Raw genomic sequence first — 16843 nt, 5'->3', positions numbered from 1 at the left:
CGCAAGAGATTCCATATTCCTTGTTCTGTCCAAGTTCATGCAGGATATATTTTTTTCTCCACATCACGGGTCTGTAGGAAATAATATTTAAATTACAAATATGTATTTTTGATTTTGTGGCTGGCTGCTGTCATTAATAAACTAACTCTGATCTCCATTTACCGACCAAGATGAGATCAAGTCTGATACTCAAGTATCGTCTACCTACTAAAATGTGTAATTACTTATCATACCTGTAAACAGTAATGCAAAGTAATTGGCTATACATAAGAACATAATTTATACATGCTGGCACAGATTAGCAACAGCTGACATCTACTTATTCACCAAATCAATCAGTAAACAGCTGCAATATTAACAATGAGCATAAAAAGAGACCACATCTGCTTGTGCAAATATGCACGTTTACATGTTTGTTGTGCATGCACACGTAAACTGTACATTGGTTCATATGTTCCTCTTTTCAAATGAAATAATCCAACGCGACAATGCAAGAGCAACATGATTAGATAAGAAAACACACGGGTACATACACGTTGGTCGATACAAAATAAATATACAATTAAAAACGTATAAACATTTGAATATATTCAATGCAGGTCAATCAGTTGGGCCGCGCTGGTTCAGTTGCTGCTGCCAGAATCGATCCTCTACTGCCGCCGCCTCCGCCTCATGATCTCCTGCAGCTCCGAGTCTCCGCTGCTCTTCTGTAAAACACACCGAGATCCGGCCTCATCTATCAGCAGGACAAGGATCTATATTTTCAGCACAGGTTTTGTTTTCACAAATCTTAATTGCCCTGTAACATCAGAACAATCAGACCGTAGCTGCACCCGGGAAAGCCGGATATAATGGATAGACGGGATAATGGAGGAATAATTATATATGGCTCTGACTTTGTGACACGCCAACCCTCACCACATTGCTTTGACTGAATAACGACTAGAATAGTACATTTACGTCTTTAACGGAACGTTTGACGAGTCTGATCAGATAAATGCGGTATTTTACAGTGTAACTGTCATTTAGAACACTCGAGTCCAGTAGCAGATAGACGTCAGGAATTTCCAGATGATTCAAATGATTCCAAACAGTGATGAGCGTTGGGATCAAACTGAACTATGACTTGACAATATTCTGAGCAAGTAAGAGGCAGTAAGAGAGCGAGAGATAAAGCAAGAGCAATATACAAATACCTGCAGTGACATCACTAATAGTGCCTCATTTAGAAATGGAGAGGATCATTTCCTTTGTATATTGAGATAGACAATATACAAAATATATTTAAACATAGTGTGCATGCGCCTCCTTTATGGCTGCACCTGCTTCAGTGATGCGAGTTTGACGCTTTAATGGCTGAAACTAGCCTTTGCATGCCTGAGTATTGTTCACTTTAATCACTTGTTCCAACATGCCCAAATTAAACTCAAAGGTGACACCTGTTTATACCCGCCTCACGCTATAAACTTCTGATTGGGTTCGTTTGTGGCTTTGAAGTCTGGAAGCTCATCTCAGCCAGCGACTGACCTCCAGCTGAGCCTTCTGCACGGTGACCTGACAGTAGACCCGGCCGCCTTCATCGCCACACACCGACTTCAGCTCCTCTTTGCTGAGGGAAAACAGCTGGGCTCCAGTGAGGATCCCTAAACAGTCGACCGTCCTGCAGCAAAGACAGTCAGACAACTCTCTTATTGACTATTATCCACTACATTTACGTTCCTCAATTTACATATACTGGTGTGTGTTGTGATTTCTTAGAGGTGTGTAGTGTGCATGCTGATTTACTAGGACACTTGATGGAACTGAGGCATCATTAATGTCCTTAATTAAAATTAATTAATGAACTGCTTGATGGATTAACAGGAAACTGAGCAGAGAGGATCAAGCTAAATGGACCAATCCCTTTGTTTCTGTCATCTTTTATCATTGTGAGATTTTGCTGCCCTTTTTTCAGCAATTTTACTAAGGAGATTATTCTTTTAATGGCATTTGTCTGTTTGTTAGCAGGATTATGGAAAAACTGGTTGATTGGATCTTGATGAGAAAAAAAATCTGAAAATGGGTCTTGGTCTAATTTTGATCCCACTAAATTTTGAGAGTGATCCGGGTACCTGTCTGGATACAAAGACATCTGGATTTTCCCCATTTATTTATAATGGAGGCTTTAAAAATAAAAACAAATCATATCTTGTAAAATATGCTGTCAATTCACTCACCAAAAATCATAGTCATAAATGGGTCTGATATGAACTACCATGAAAATTGTCTTCTGGATCTGATCCAGAATGAGGTCAGGAAAAAACATTACATTTTAACATTAAAACAAATTTAAGGATTCAAAAATCAGTTAAAAATACACACCACCCCTGATTCACTTTGACTTTTCATGGTTGGTGTATAAAGATACCAAGAACACTCTAGGACCTTTTGGTGATGATCCAGATCACCATGTGGACGGTGTAAATCCGATTAGGAGGGGAATGAGCTGCTGAGTGGAGGTTTGTGCTCTTTAAGTTTTTAGTTATTGGTCATGCATTAACAGTACTTAACACTTTTTTTTACAAGAATTGCAGATTTGCAACCTTGCATTACTTTTTAAGCAAGCCATGTTCATTCATCGTAATTTGACTTCCATAATGAATATGTCTTCTTAAAGCTGGTGGGGCGCAGTTGAAAGAAGAAAGACGCTCCTGGTTCAAGTCCACCATGCAGACCCAGAATTAATATAATCCAAGCAAAATATCAGCTTTAATACAGAATTGAAAGGTGTCAGGTAGTTTTATTTGGTGCATTGTGTGTCTCGGGCGACTTACGTTTTTGAGAACCCTTTAGCACTGAGCCATGAGGTCACCTGCTCTGGGCTTGAGTCAGAGACGAGCGGCACCACGTTGCCGGATGGTCGCTCCACACGGAACTTCCTTGCGGGTGGCTGACTTTTGTTCGCCGTGATCATCATCAGCAACTCATTGTTGACTTCATCCATCACTGCAGCCAACAAACGGATCAGGCGCAGACGTCAGAGCAGCGCTCGTCTGTGATCTAAATCGCTGTTTACGGGGTTGCGTTGACTCACTTTTGTCTTTGGGTCGACCCTTGTTGAAGCCGTCTTCGTGGCTCAGCAAGCCAGAAGGTGACGCCCTGTAGCCTTGCTGTGCACACCCACATGCAAAAAGCAGCTCATGAGAAAGCAACAGTCGGGATCATTCCCAAACAGGTTTGTCTAATAGCTGACTCTTCTGACATATTTTTGCACAAGTGCCAGAGGAATAAATATGTGTTAGGAAATCCTTTCTAACATTAATAGTGGCCGTATGTTGCAGTTTCTGAAGGCTGTTGGTGAAACTGCATGCAAGGTGAATGCATACAGTGCGGGTCTTTGGGAAGCAAAGTTTTTGGTGTAGGCAAGAGAATATTAATGTATTATGTATAAGGTATAAATCCAGAGCGTTTGTCGAGAATGCTGTCGCCATTATTCATGATACGACCAGAAAAGTTAATCCGGAACAAAAAATCCTACTTCACCATCGATGAGCTTTTTATTTGTGCTGCTCAATGCATTCCAGAATAAAAATATTGATTCAAACACTGTTTTACGTATTCAATCTAGAATTTATCTCCATTTTGATGCCCACACTTTGAGACAAATTAGATTTTTCTTTGTGCCTGAGTCATCTTTTGTACATTTAATCAAAGAAGCGACAACTCCTAACTATAAAGCATATTTATCCGCAGGCAGTGATGTAGAAACCGGGAGCCGCCTAGTTAGTGATTACCCTTGTTTCCCAGAATTCACTAACCTCTTGACAACAGGCTTGAACTTGTGCTTTTCAGATACGGATTATGACTGTAGGCAAATTTAAATATATTTGAAAGCATAAAATGTGTCCAACTGCCTCACTTCACTCTGATCTACCGAGCACAAGATAAACTACTATTTATATATTGCTAAAAAAAAAGATCTCATTAATCTTTTGTGAAATTGTGAAAAACCTTCTCCTGTGATACTGCATTAAAAAACATCACGCACGGCTGCGAAGCAGAAATGCATGCGACGTGAATGGTTGATTTTTTTTTAACAACGCTATCTGACAAAATCTCATGGGTGTTACTGCGGGTCACCTGGTTGTAGAATCGTTCTGCTTCCTCGAGCTTCACCACATCCAGGATGTTAAATGGGACGTAGCCGGCCTGGCCGCTGCGATTTCGTAGTGTCCACCACTGCTTGTCAGTCTCTATCACCTAAGAGACACGGTCCACATCTTGCGTTGCGCACACGCTTGATTCAAATGCACCCAAAATATCTTCAGCGCTAACTTAATTATCACAGATGAAACGATTAAGGGTTTTGCATTGCTGCACGTCTGACTTCTGTTCAAACGCAAAGACAAATCTATCAGACTTTTCTTCAACTTTTTTTACCTCGAGGATTTCATCCTGCAGCACCGACAGTTCGTTGGCATTCCTTGCGACAAAGTGGTAGCGGATTTTGGCGTATTTGCGTCCATCATAAGACCTAACGAAACACACAACATCCTCTTATCCCAGTTTGATTTCTTGTGCATCAAAGAAATGCCGAGGTGCATGAAGGACTGTATCACATACCCGTTGGAGGCGCTCGGGGAATGTGGAGTTCCATAAAACTGGAAAGGAATAGATCATAACATGTTCAGTGGCTGGGAGCTGTAATTGTTGGCACACTGGCCAATGATTGGCTGACAAACAAAATCCTCACTTCCTCAGCTGACTGTTGTCTGTAATTGGGACTGGTAGGAGACGCCAGTGGCCCCATGGGTCCCTCCGTCTCCCACGGAGCCATCCTGAACAACTCTGCAGGTGGCTCCCAGCCGTTACGAAACTTTGGGTAATAAGGAGGAGCACACTGATCCTGAGGCCACTCTGCTCTGCAGGAGGAGGAGGAGAAGGAGGTCAAAGGGCTGCATCTATCCTAGTAATGAACCAACCTGCTCCTGACTCCTGAGAGATATGCTACAGGAATATCACTGATGCTTTCCTTGCCCATTCATATACACGGAGTGCTCAGAATACCGTACACCCGTTATTTAGTATACACGCGTCTGTCCTTGCACCTGGGTTTGGTCCATCCATCACCAAGCAGCTCAAAGATGGTCATCTCTTTGGGGGTGAGGTGTCCCCGCAGGAAGTCAACCGCATCTTTGGACAGGTGAGGTGAGATCACAGAACGGACCAACTCAGGACTTCCACAGCTCTGCAGCACCTGCGGACACGTTCATCATACATCAACACAGTCCATACATCAACACAGCCCCCCAAAAAAGAACCTCTGGAAAGGCTCCTTTTGAATCAACCAAACCTCATACAGATTGAAGTTTAAGGTTTGATGAAGCAAAACAAAAATACAAATGAAACAATACATTTGAACTGTGCAATCTAAAGAGACTTTAAAACTATAAATTCCCCATTGTGCGTACAAACATGGACAATAAATTGGTTCTGAAAACTCTTAAATATAATAAAATATAGATTAAAGGCATCTTGACTGCCGGCGGGACAATAAAATGAATAATACTGTCCAGGCTTTATCTCAACCTTATCAGGCATGCCTATCATGTCCAGAGGTTGCACCATAGCAGAGCCTAATCAAAGCTTTGTGTTTCTATCCAGCAGTATCAGGGGTGTGGCTGAGCACTGCGGCTTAGGAACCAGCATTATGCAACTGTGGCCGCCCACACCTTATTCAGAGCTTAAAGCCACGTCTCTCCAGTCAGGCAGGAGGAGGACAGCGGGTGTGGATTAAAAAGGGTCTAATGGTGACAGTGCAAACACCAAACTGTTTTCAGAATTTGTGCATGTAAAGAATCTCAGTTTATTCTAGTCAGACATCCTTCATCTCTATCGATCACATTCATAGCTCTTACCAGCTCCAGTGGGCCGAAGAGGAAATGAACCAGCTCAGACGCACTCGGATTCTGTATGTGTTTCTTCAGTTTGGCCTGCAGGGGGGATGCAGTGACAGGCTCACAGTAAGGCGATGAAGGGTGCGTTCATGAAGAGAGGTGAGGAGCTGTGATATCTCACCAGGAGGTTCAAGGCCAGCTTCAGTTTCTGCAGGCTATCAATGAACTCTCCTTCAGAGGGGGGCTTGGCTCGCAGGGTCAGCACGCCCTCTGCAAACAGCCACAGAGACAATGACAGCATGCAGGCCGCAGAGTTCACAGCCCAGCTACCAGACAGGAAACACAGGTTTTCACTCTCTGTGTAGCGTTCAAGAACATAGTTTCCCAACTCACAACTCCAAATCCCAGAATTCAGCTAGCGCGTGTCAATTTGAACAACTTCAAAATTACAGAAACCTTTGTTTAAAAAAATAAATACAGCCCATTTACATCAAATGACCATGAATGGGTTGAAGAGGGATTTGAACATAGTTGAGAAACTGATTCTCTGCATAGAGAATCAATCATTTTCAGTGCATCGGTTTCTGTAGTCAGGGATGACACGCAGCTAAACAACATTTAGTTTAGGTGTGTTTCCCCCCTGACACATCGATGCAGGGCCAGGAAATTCATTACATTCATTATAATTCCAAATAATGATGACATTGATTTGAAGTCATATTGCAGAGCCCTTCATGTATGTCACATGCAGGGAATACGTGTTGAAACGAAAGCTCAGGCTCACACAGCATGTTTCAATAATACTATTACGTTCCCCAAATTCACTATCAGTCCATTACTAAACTCACACGATTGGTCTCAATCCCCTTAAATGTTCAATATTTCCGACTCGTCTGTGCTCCTTTTATATTGAACACTGCCTACTTTCAAAATCTCAAATACTTTGACCTCGTCAGGCAAAAAAAAAAAAAAAACTCAACAGTGACAAAATAATCCTGTGTGTGTAACATGGCAGAAATGCATTCCTGGGAAGTGACAGAGAGAAGATAATTCCTCAGGATTGGCAGGTGAGTGCTGACTCAGCTGGCCTCTACCACCAGGATCAGGATACAAAGAGACACAAAGGGTGCAATGTGAGCAACACGAACATATGGTCACTGCATCCACGGCACCGCATGAGAAGAAAGGGAGACAGACCTGCTGGTCCTTTCTTCTTATTCTTCTTACTCTTGTTGCGATGGTTGAGCTGAGAAAACGCCTCCATTGCCTTCTGCAACCGTGACACAAAGATCTCTATGTCATCCAGGACACAGTTGAGGATTTGCTGTGGGAGACACCGTCCAGGGGTTTAGCATGAGGGCTGCAACACATTGTGTGTCACTGTGGGTGAAAACACTCACCACATCTTTCTCAATGCGCTGGGCCAGCTTTTCCTGTGACTCTGTGTCAGTGTGTACGGAGTGTCGCCTCTCTGCATTCAAACAAAAAGACTGACGCATCTACTGGATGTGAAGTTCTGAACTTCATGTTCGCAGGTCTGTGCTCACCCAGTACATTCGGAGTAGCCACTCGTCCCCTCGCGGCAGGTGTGGGGCCCTTAGGGCCCGAGGGTGGGAGGATCGTTTCCCTGTGACGCTTCATTTTCTCCTGGTTCAATCTGGAGGAAGAGGATGAGGCACTGAAACCAGCAGCACTCAATCATGGGGTGTCAAACTGCTAATTCCAGGTGAGTGTCGTGTTTGATGACAAGAAGAGGAAGCGTTGTGTGTGTGTGTGTGTGTGTGTTTGTACAATGAAGAACTGTTCTCACTTGAGAGTCTGAAGCCTCATTTTCTTTCCATGCTTGTTGTCTCCGATGGCACTGTCTATATCTGCATGAACCATCTCGGCCTGGAGAGACACCCAGAATCAAACATTCTGTCTCTTCTTCCTCTATTTCCCTCGATCCTCGTCCGTTGCTGCATTCTTTGCGCTGATTGGCTTATTTCTTGCTCCTGATATTCCATTATTTAGATTTGATGTGTACAGCAAAGGCTACTGGACTTACTCAGTGCATTCCCGTTTGATTTTTGATAATCGACGTCTTTGGCCGCTACAAAACTGAGGAGCAATCTGACGTCGTTTTTTGTGGTCGTTTAGTTCAGCTCAACATTTGACCCTTCTGAACTGTCGAGAGGAGTTATTTTTACAGTAGATTATAAAACCACAGGGAGGACACCATCCATCAAGAAAGCCTCTCAGCGCAAAGATGCCTGCATACTGTCAGCAACGGAAGTGAAACCTGATTTGGTGGCCCAACAGGAGCAGCTTCACCTGGCACCAAACACAAAGCCAACCATGCATGCACAAAGTAAAAGCAAACTGGGCCAAGTCAGCGTCACTGAAACTAAGACTCACCTCCACCTCGTCACAGTGGAAGAAGTGGATGTCGGGTCTGTGCTGCTCCTTGTCCTGACACATCAGCAGCAGCACGGAGGGGTAGCGAGGCTGATTCAGGACGGTCTGGCTCATGTGGATGGTGGAGAGAGGGAAGTTCTCCAGCTCCTCCTGCAGAGGAGCAACAAGCAGCGGCTAGAGAATTTCCTCCTGCCACCGGTCGGTATGATAAGATATGCTAATTGCCTCCTGGCTGCAGCAGCGATAATGATTTTAATCTTCTGCCAAACTGTCAGCCAGAAAGTAAATAAGAGTTGCTGAGTGGACACGACCACAAACATCTCAGCCTTCACGACAAAAACAATCTGATGGTCGCTTTATATTGCATTTTTTTTTATTTTCAGAAACTCTATCCGTTAGTTTACCCTTCATAAATTAGGGGCTAGAGCTAATCCCAGCAGACAGAGGATTAGGGTTAGAATGTAAATGCTATTCATATAACTGTACATTAAGCCAGCCCCATTGGACTAACTATAACTTAAAGGTGCATGTCATCATTTCGGTTCACGTATTTATTCACAGAGCCGAGTAACAAACAGATCAATTATCTCCAGATTGCCTAAATCTGACAGCGACGTCCATACAGATCTGACGTTGTACCTGAGTATCGCAGTCTAGCAGCCTGACTGCCTTGTCGGTGACCTGAAGGAGCATCTCCTGGGTCCAGATTTTGTCCTTTGAATCTAACAGGACCAGTTTCTTGATGGCATCGTCCACAGTGGCGATAGACTCAGTCTTGTCCATAACAAACGTGGAGAGATGCTGGAAAACAGCAGGTTTGTAAATACATTTGTGCTTGTGAAGGTATTGGAAGTGTACGTGGGATGAATGATCGGGAATGATTTTTGTACACAAACAACAAGTGTCTGTAGTCGACAAACATGCATACATTCCCTTGGAAAACCACAACACACACTTTGCTGTATGATTGAAAAAAATAGAGGAGATTAATTAATTAGTGAATCGGATTTCGCCTCAATATTTGCATCCCTGTTTGCAGTCTGTATGCTAAAATGAGATTAGCTAAACTAAGATAAAATGCTGCTGTCTCCACCTTCAGATTGAACATAAAGATGTGACACTTGTCCTTTAAAAGTTACTGCGTGTTTATGCCCGGTTCTCTTACAGCTATTACCTGCTAACATGCTACTTTCTCATTATGACATCAGCACCATTTAACCCCATATCTCCCTTGCTGTAACCCCCACAGTTCTGCATACAGCTATAAGGGATTACTGGTAATGACGAGGCGTTTTTACAAGTCCTATCTGCATGGACAGAGGACATGGTCCAACATCAGGTCAGATCCCCGCCACTGCAACGGCAGCCTTGATTGATTTATTATTATTACTATTATGAGTTCCCGTTAGTCAGTGTTTATCGCTGCGCATGGCATAAAACTAATTAGCAGGTATATTGCAGTATAGTTTTATCTTGTTTGTGGCAACACAGTGAGACTTCAAACAGGTGTATCTACAGAGCACATTTCTTGTTTGGTTAGATACGGACAGGAATCAATAATAATAATCAAATAATACAGGAAATCCTTTACTAGATTAAAACTGGGGACATAATATTCATAATGTTTAAAACTACTGAGTTAATACAATGCGGCAAGTATTCATTTAAATACTGTTAGTATATTTTGCGTTCCAATTTTATTCAGTTCAGTTGATGTTATTATTTCATACTACTTCCAGGGTTCAATAGATGCCACTGGTATCAAACAAAATAATAACACCAAGTTAACTGAAAATGTATATAAAAGCTAAATATAAACAACAGAGAAACACGATTAATAGAACAATGTAAAGCAAACAGCAAGCGTCTGCGGCTTCACAATGAGGAACACTGTGAGGTTAAAAATTACAGCTGTTAAACATTAACTGATTTCATTTTTACAGCCACTAAAATGATTTGATCTTTGCATTTGAGATTCCGATCTTCACCGAGCTGTTCATTTCTACAAAGTTACTTTGCTTTATCTCTAAAAAAAACACAAAAAAAAACACATAATGGCAAGAGCAGATCTTACCTCAACATGATACTGCGACGTCTCTTGCATGATGAAATTGGAGTTGGAATATTTTTTCCTCTGTTCTGTAGACGAGAAAAACATCTACAATCAAAGAAAGAAACTGACGAACCACACAGGCCCGTTAACGGATTTTGCTGTGCCTCCTACGATCCGCAGCGACACCGACCTGAAGACCACATGTTGGACGTTTCACACCAGAGGAGAGACGAGACGCGAATGCGAGAGAGCCCAGTCGGCCAGCGGGGCAATAAGGAAGTGGCAGGTGCACATAATGTTTGTATGCTTTTCTTCATGGGCTAACTGCTGACGTAATTCTAATTCAGTATAAACCTAAAATACATTCTGAGTAGTTTCTTATTAAAGCCTCCTATCAAATATCAAATGAGCCTTGTTTGCATTAAGGCTAATCCGTGGCACCGATTTACTGCAGTCAAAGTGAAATCGTGGACTTTGCTTCTCTGCGGCATCACATCCATTTCCTCATCGGCTGCTTTTGGCCATCAGAACCTCAGCTCACGCGGTCGAAGCGTTTGTTATCACCACAGCACAACATGTGATCATTCAGTTGAGGACAGGTTTATATCAGCTCCACTGCCAGACCAGATCTCTGTCTACCCTGCAGACAGACATTGTTTTGTGGTGACTCTAACAGAAATACTCTGTTTTTTTGTATAGAACACTTTACATGTTTCAAAGGTCCAAAGCCCATTTGAATATTTGATATCTCCAGATTGATAAGCATCGGTCACTGAGCTCTGACTCTCTACTTAGCACTGTTTACTTTACATCTACGCGTCCACCACCACCGTCCAAATGATGCATGCCTGTATTTTACCTTTTCCTGTCCCCCCTGCCCCCCCCCCCCCCCCCCAGTGAAACGCAAGCATCAGGTGTTCTGAAAGTTGAGCTGATCCCCTTGTCTTATTAATGACCAACATTCATGCCAATCAATTCAAAGTTCTGAAACAGCCACTTAGCAGGAAGATCGCCAAGGCAATCCAGCTAAATATGGCTGAAACCAATAAATGACCCAGATCATTTAAACGATGCAGAGATAACTGTCCAAATATCATCAGGACTAATGCAAAACACACGAGAAAAGCACTCAGAGAGCGCAGACCTCCGCCGAGCAGCTCATTGTGGAGCCGATTAAGATGAAATTCGGTGGTGAGATAGGGGTTCCCACGCTACATGACTGTGTCAAATTCCATAAGTATTGGTCAATAATCAACAGATTACATTTTGAATCGCCATTGACTGGAATTTTACAGAAAATTTCTAATCATTAAATCAAGTGACGTCCAGAACGGTTTGAGTAATCCTGCTAACAGACGGACGGACAGACAAACAAACGGCGCCAATCACCTATAATAATAACGATACAGGTCAAATAGAGCCATTGATGACAGAACTGAATAAATTGAATTCAGACCAACCAGTGGAGAAGGGTGAGATTCAAATCTGTCAGTGAGGATTTCCGTGTGTTAATTCAGTCTGAGCTCAAACACATTTTAGCTGACAGAGATGCTCCCGTCAGATCTCCAACAGCTCCCCAACCGCAAACCAAGAAACTCAACCCCACGGTTTCAAGTGTTGGGATGACAGGTCTTTACTGGCTGATGCTGTTAACAGGTTAACGGGCCGGGGCCTCATTTGCATCGGTTATCAGCTGTACGTAGCCACATGTAGGTTTTGTATATGGGGGATTAAGATCAAAATTTTTGCCGTTGTTCTTCTGTGTGTTTATTTTGCATATCTCTCCAAATATCTCCGTTTTTTTTTTTATGGTGCCCAATGCTCTGAACTCTCCTGCCTCTAGTTGAGAAGGAGAGGCATGTTGCCGTCATCCTGCAGCCGCAGTGGCGACCATCTGTCACGCTAGCTGAGCCAATGAAAAACAGCACACATACAGTGGGATACTTCACAGAGACCACGGGAGTGTGTGGGTGTGCGTGTGTGTGTGTGCGTGCGGCACAAGAATACTTCACAGAAAAGAGGTGCTCAGTAAGACGCCATTGGAACATCTTGCGTCCCTACAATAACAGCATCTGTTGTTTGAAGCCATTCTAAATTTGGAGCACTGCAGTGATGCGTGAACGCCGTTTCTCCTGTCATACTTGTGTATGGGGTTCTCTCTAGGTGTAATACGTGTCACACAATGTTCCTCTATGTTTGCAGTGCGGAAGGCGGCGTTGCCAAGGACCAGCGACCTAACATCCGAGCAAGCGCAAGGCAGAACCAGAGGAGAAAGAGAGCCCGCCTCTTCCTTTCCACTTTTCAATGCGCTTTTCATTCGCCTGAAAGACACACCCTCTCCCATTTCCAACCGCACATTAAAAAGAGACACACCCTGGCTAACATAACATAGCATGTGCTAGTCACAGACACACACTCCCTAGCACGAGCAGGTCAGGAGTAAAACACCTCGTCACATCTTGACATAACTGTGTCACAGTCGTGCCAAACCGGTGACTCAGCAACGTAGCACTAAGTAGAGCTACACAGTTACACAAACATATTGTTCAATTCAAATGAAGGCAGACAACAGAAAAGTGCACCAAACAACAAAATCCATGTGTGTACACTGTGTATACAAAGCTGGAAACATGCCCCGCCCCCTGCTGTGACCCTGAGTGACGGACAGAGGTGGGAGGACGGACATGACGGCGTCCCTCAGCAGGACTTTGGCAGCAGAGAGGGGCAGAATGAATAATCTATTGTTCATTCTTACATCCATCCATAGATTTTCTTCTGCTTTTCTGTTTTGCAGATCACGGGAGTTGCTGGAGGCTAGCCCAGCTTGCTATCGGTGGGGGGGGGGGGGCGCACACCCCGAATGCTTCGCCAGAGCATCGCGGGGCCACACAGAGACAAACAACCACTCACGCACACACTCATACACCTATGGACAAATTAGAGTAATCAATTGACCTGAATTGGAGATGGGAGGAAACCGGAGAAAGCGACACAGGGAGGACATAAAAACTCTGCGGAGATGGGATTCGAACCCAGTATAGTCCTGAATTTCACACCCTAATAATGAATTACAGTGAGAAAGGGATCAAAGGATAAATCTTGCATTGTGTACTTTAGTCAACCAGTGAATTACTCCTACCAAAATAGAATACCATGACTTTTCTTTAAGGCACTTTGCTTAAACGGTTGTTTGCTGACAGTTCTGCTTTTAGCAACTGTTAAATCTACGGGACTCACTGTTGGGGATTTACATCCACCTGCGGATTATTACACCTTTGGAGAGTATTGGGCTGCAGCAGGAAACTGCCATTCTTTTGGACGTTTTAACTTTTGTTGGGCAGCAGTACGACAAGAAATGAATTACATTTTCAACATGTTTTCTAATTTATAGAAAAAGTAGCTTTGATTAATGACAAAGACTATTCAGAAAACCGTTCTAAGATTAGTACGAGTGTGTGGCACATCCCCCTAAAGCTAAATTACATTCCGTTGGAGTAATCGGTTCCTCATGCAGAGGAAATAAGAGGACAGTTTTAGAACTTGAAGATGGCAGATATATAAAACGCAAAGTTTTGGAAACTCCTTCCCAGCAGTATCTTACCGTAGAGGGCCTTGGCGCTGAGCCTGCTGTCGGTTCTGGCCACGCCACTGCAAGTACAAGAAGCGGGGACATGGTTACGCTGCATGCTCTTCATCCTCTCCCCTGCACCCCTACATGCGAGTGTCACGACCCCCAGAAACTCCCACACTGTTGCTTCTCACGAAGGCTGTTCTGTAAAATAAGACCGAGTAGACTGGCCAGCGCTGGATGAGATTAGCCTGAGATTCTGAGCATATGGATCAGCCAGGGAGCGCAAGGGAGAGAGAGAGAGGGGGGTGGGGGGGTGGAAGAGAGGTGGGAGGGAGTAAAGGGTGTGGGACGTGGTGGGAAGTCTGGAGCCAGGATACCGGGCAAAGCAAACAACTCTCAACAGAGGCGCTCTGTGCCTGAGGTCCGTGACCCGCACCACCTTCTGCAATGTGGCTCCGCAATTCTCCGGTGTGACAGCAACACGATTAGCACACACAGAAAGGTCAATATGTAAAGGGAAGAAGGAATGCGTGCAACACTCACTTGGCTTTCCTTGACGGAGATCCCTGCTCACTCATGACTTAAGGCATCCACCTGTGGAAAGAAGAGGATGAGAATAAGCGAAAGCATGAGAGTGGCTTCTGATGACAGAAAGGCCAGTAAGACATCTGAGTTTCTGTGGGGACTGTGAAATGAAGAAGTTCCAAAAGACGTTTGGTCATGTTTTGACATGCATGCCTTTTGCATTAACCAGTCCATTAAACCCTTTTGGATGCAGCATGCAAAGCCGACACCCAGTGCTGCTGAACAGCCTGTGGAGAGCCAGGTGTTGGGCCTGTGCTGCCGCCAACCGGGGGACCGATCTGGGACAGTGTGAGGACAGCAGGCTGATATGCCACATGTAATGAGATCCACTCTGCTGTTGACTACATCTGCATTAATCTGGTTGTGTTTCACACCCAACCGCAGTAACTGTTTGATAATGAGAGCAGCACCACAAGAGGTGGCCCTATAGACGTGGAGACGCACCCTTGACTGTGTGGTGACAAGATTATGTAATATATATCAGGCCTGCTTGCGTGCACTTTGGATAAACACTTAACACCTGATGACTGTTACACAAGAGTGGGTCCATCCATGCTCAGATTATCAGAACATTATATAAATCACTAAGTATAGGGTTAGATTAACATTAAAATATTAGATTAAGAGCTCTTTGTTGTCATATGTATATCACACATCGATCTCAAGGACACCTCGGCAGTGCCCTGGAGGTGAATTATATGTAACACTGGTGTTAATAATCACCTTCTTCCTTGTGTGATTTCGAGACTCCAAGGAGCCATGTATCACTTATTATTATTATTTATTGCTGCTGAGGTTCGGATCATCTTCTTTGAAGTCCACAGAAGCATCATGAGGAACTTCCTCAAAACAGGACTTACTACCTTTCAGAACCTCAAACCTATTTTTGCATAACTAGCTACAACCTATGCATACAGATGGGGAAAATCAATGTCTGACAGTTCCAGGTGACGGGTCCTCCGGGCTAATCATTCAGCAGGCCATAAACATAACTCGAGAGCTAATCTCCTCTTGCCGTCTGAAAGAAACTACAGTTTCGACAACTCTCACAGCCAGAACAAATTATTGTTTGTTGTGTTTCTGCAGACAACGTAGGGTTGCTCAGATACGCAAACATACACAACACAAATCTTACTGAGAAACGCTATCGAACAAAGAAAACGAGTCATATTTACGTTAGTGAGGTAACGCCTGCACTAAAGGTAAACGTACATATTCTGTCCGTATCTTTTTTGGTCATCTTCCTCTCACACTATTGTTCTCAGCTCTGGCTCTAAGCCAGGTTTCAGTAGGGAGGTAAAGCAGGAGTGCAGGATGCCTGTCTGGTGTGGAGGTGTGCTCTTTGTACACCTCCACCCGACGCAGCTTATAGCGTCGCTCTTTCTTCGGTAGTAACGCTTAATCTAAGGCAATTACATAAAATTATAACATGATCTGGATCGCCTCCCGTCCCAAGTTTAATTCTCCAGCAGTTATTAGTTTCTGATACGGAGACGTTTTAAGTTCAAGAAAAACTGTCTGTTCCTAAATTAATACACCTGAACAATAAAAATAACGATAAGACAAAAAATAATAATAACCCGAGTGCCTCATTCTCACCACAAGGTGGCGACTGTAACACTTCGGCTGCACAGTGTACACTGCCCCTCTGATACCTTGTTGCTTATGACATAATTGTTCATTAGACCTTACATCACATGCCACTCATTTCAGAGCTGAGAGAACAACCGTACCGGTAGCATCATGCCGATCTTGGAAAGCCGTGGCTGATTTAAACAGAAGGTAAATAACAATAGTTGGTGCAGTGTTGGTAAATAGAATAAGTCTGTCTCGGTGGTATAATATCAGCTTTCTAGACCTGTTTTCAGGCCACAGCCTCAGTTTATCCACGTCAACAGTTCACTGGAGAAGTGAAAACGGCCAGCTGGGCAGTAATACTTTCACCAGACCATACTTCTTTACAAACAGTTTTGGGTTGTGGAAAATTTGCATTTTCATTGAGAGATGCTAGAAATTATAAATGACTTGCTTTTTATTCATTTATTCGGCAAGTGGCATTTGTACAAGTATGATTCATTCTTAAGTTTCCCTTAGTTAGAACCTCAATGAATGGAGGCTGAATGTTAAGGACACTTATCAGGTGTCTCTGTTCTATAATTCTGTTCCTTTCAAAAGTTACTGATAATATCTGCTTCTTTGAATTCTCATATTTTATAGAAATATATTCGACAAGTGTCATATTCACACTGCAATTGAGTGAGAATAAATTATTTATGAGAGAATAGCTGTGAGAATATTGAGATGCATTTGTCCAATTTGACGTGGGATTATGCAGTCAGAGATAAAAAAAAATAAAAAATA

The 16843-nt window shown here is 43.4% G+C and overlaps 1 protein-coding gene across 1 annotated transcript; it reads right to left on the bottom strand.

Annotated features, from left to right (window-relative positions):
* Positions 1–594: 594 nt before the first annotated feature.
* eps8l2 (EPS8 signaling adaptor L2) lies at positions 595–14021 on the bottom strand. The gene is made up of 19 exons (XM_068739401.1): positions 13928–14021; positions 10348–10412; positions 8913–9074; positions 8274–8423; positions 7687–7766; positions 7424–7533; positions 7277–7347; positions 7074–7200; positions 6058–6146; positions 5898–5972; positions 5088–5236; positions 4733–4901; positions 4603–4640; positions 4420–4513; positions 4120–4239; positions 3074–3149; positions 2814–2985; positions 1528–1660; positions 595–707 (listed from the first exon to the last, which is right to left on the bottom strand). The coding sequence occupies exons 1-19, from the start codon at positions 14019–14021 to the stop codon at positions 651–653; spliced, it is 2031 nt and encodes a 676-aa protein (XP_068595502.1). The 3' UTR covers positions 595–650.
* Between the last annotated feature and the right edge of the window lie 2822 nt (positions 14022–16843).

This window comes from Brachionichthys hirsutus, chromosome 5 (assembly GCF_040956055.1).
Source record: "Brachionichthys hirsutus isolate HB-005 chromosome 5, CSIRO-AGI_Bhir_v1, whole genome shotgun sequence".
In the NCBI taxonomy this organism is placed as follows: domain Eukaryota; kingdom Metazoa; phylum Chordata; class Actinopteri; order Lophiiformes; family Brachionichthyidae; genus Brachionichthys; species Brachionichthys hirsutus.
Note: the sequence above shows the minus strand (reverse complement) of the source record. Positions and strands in the feature narration are given on the sequence as shown.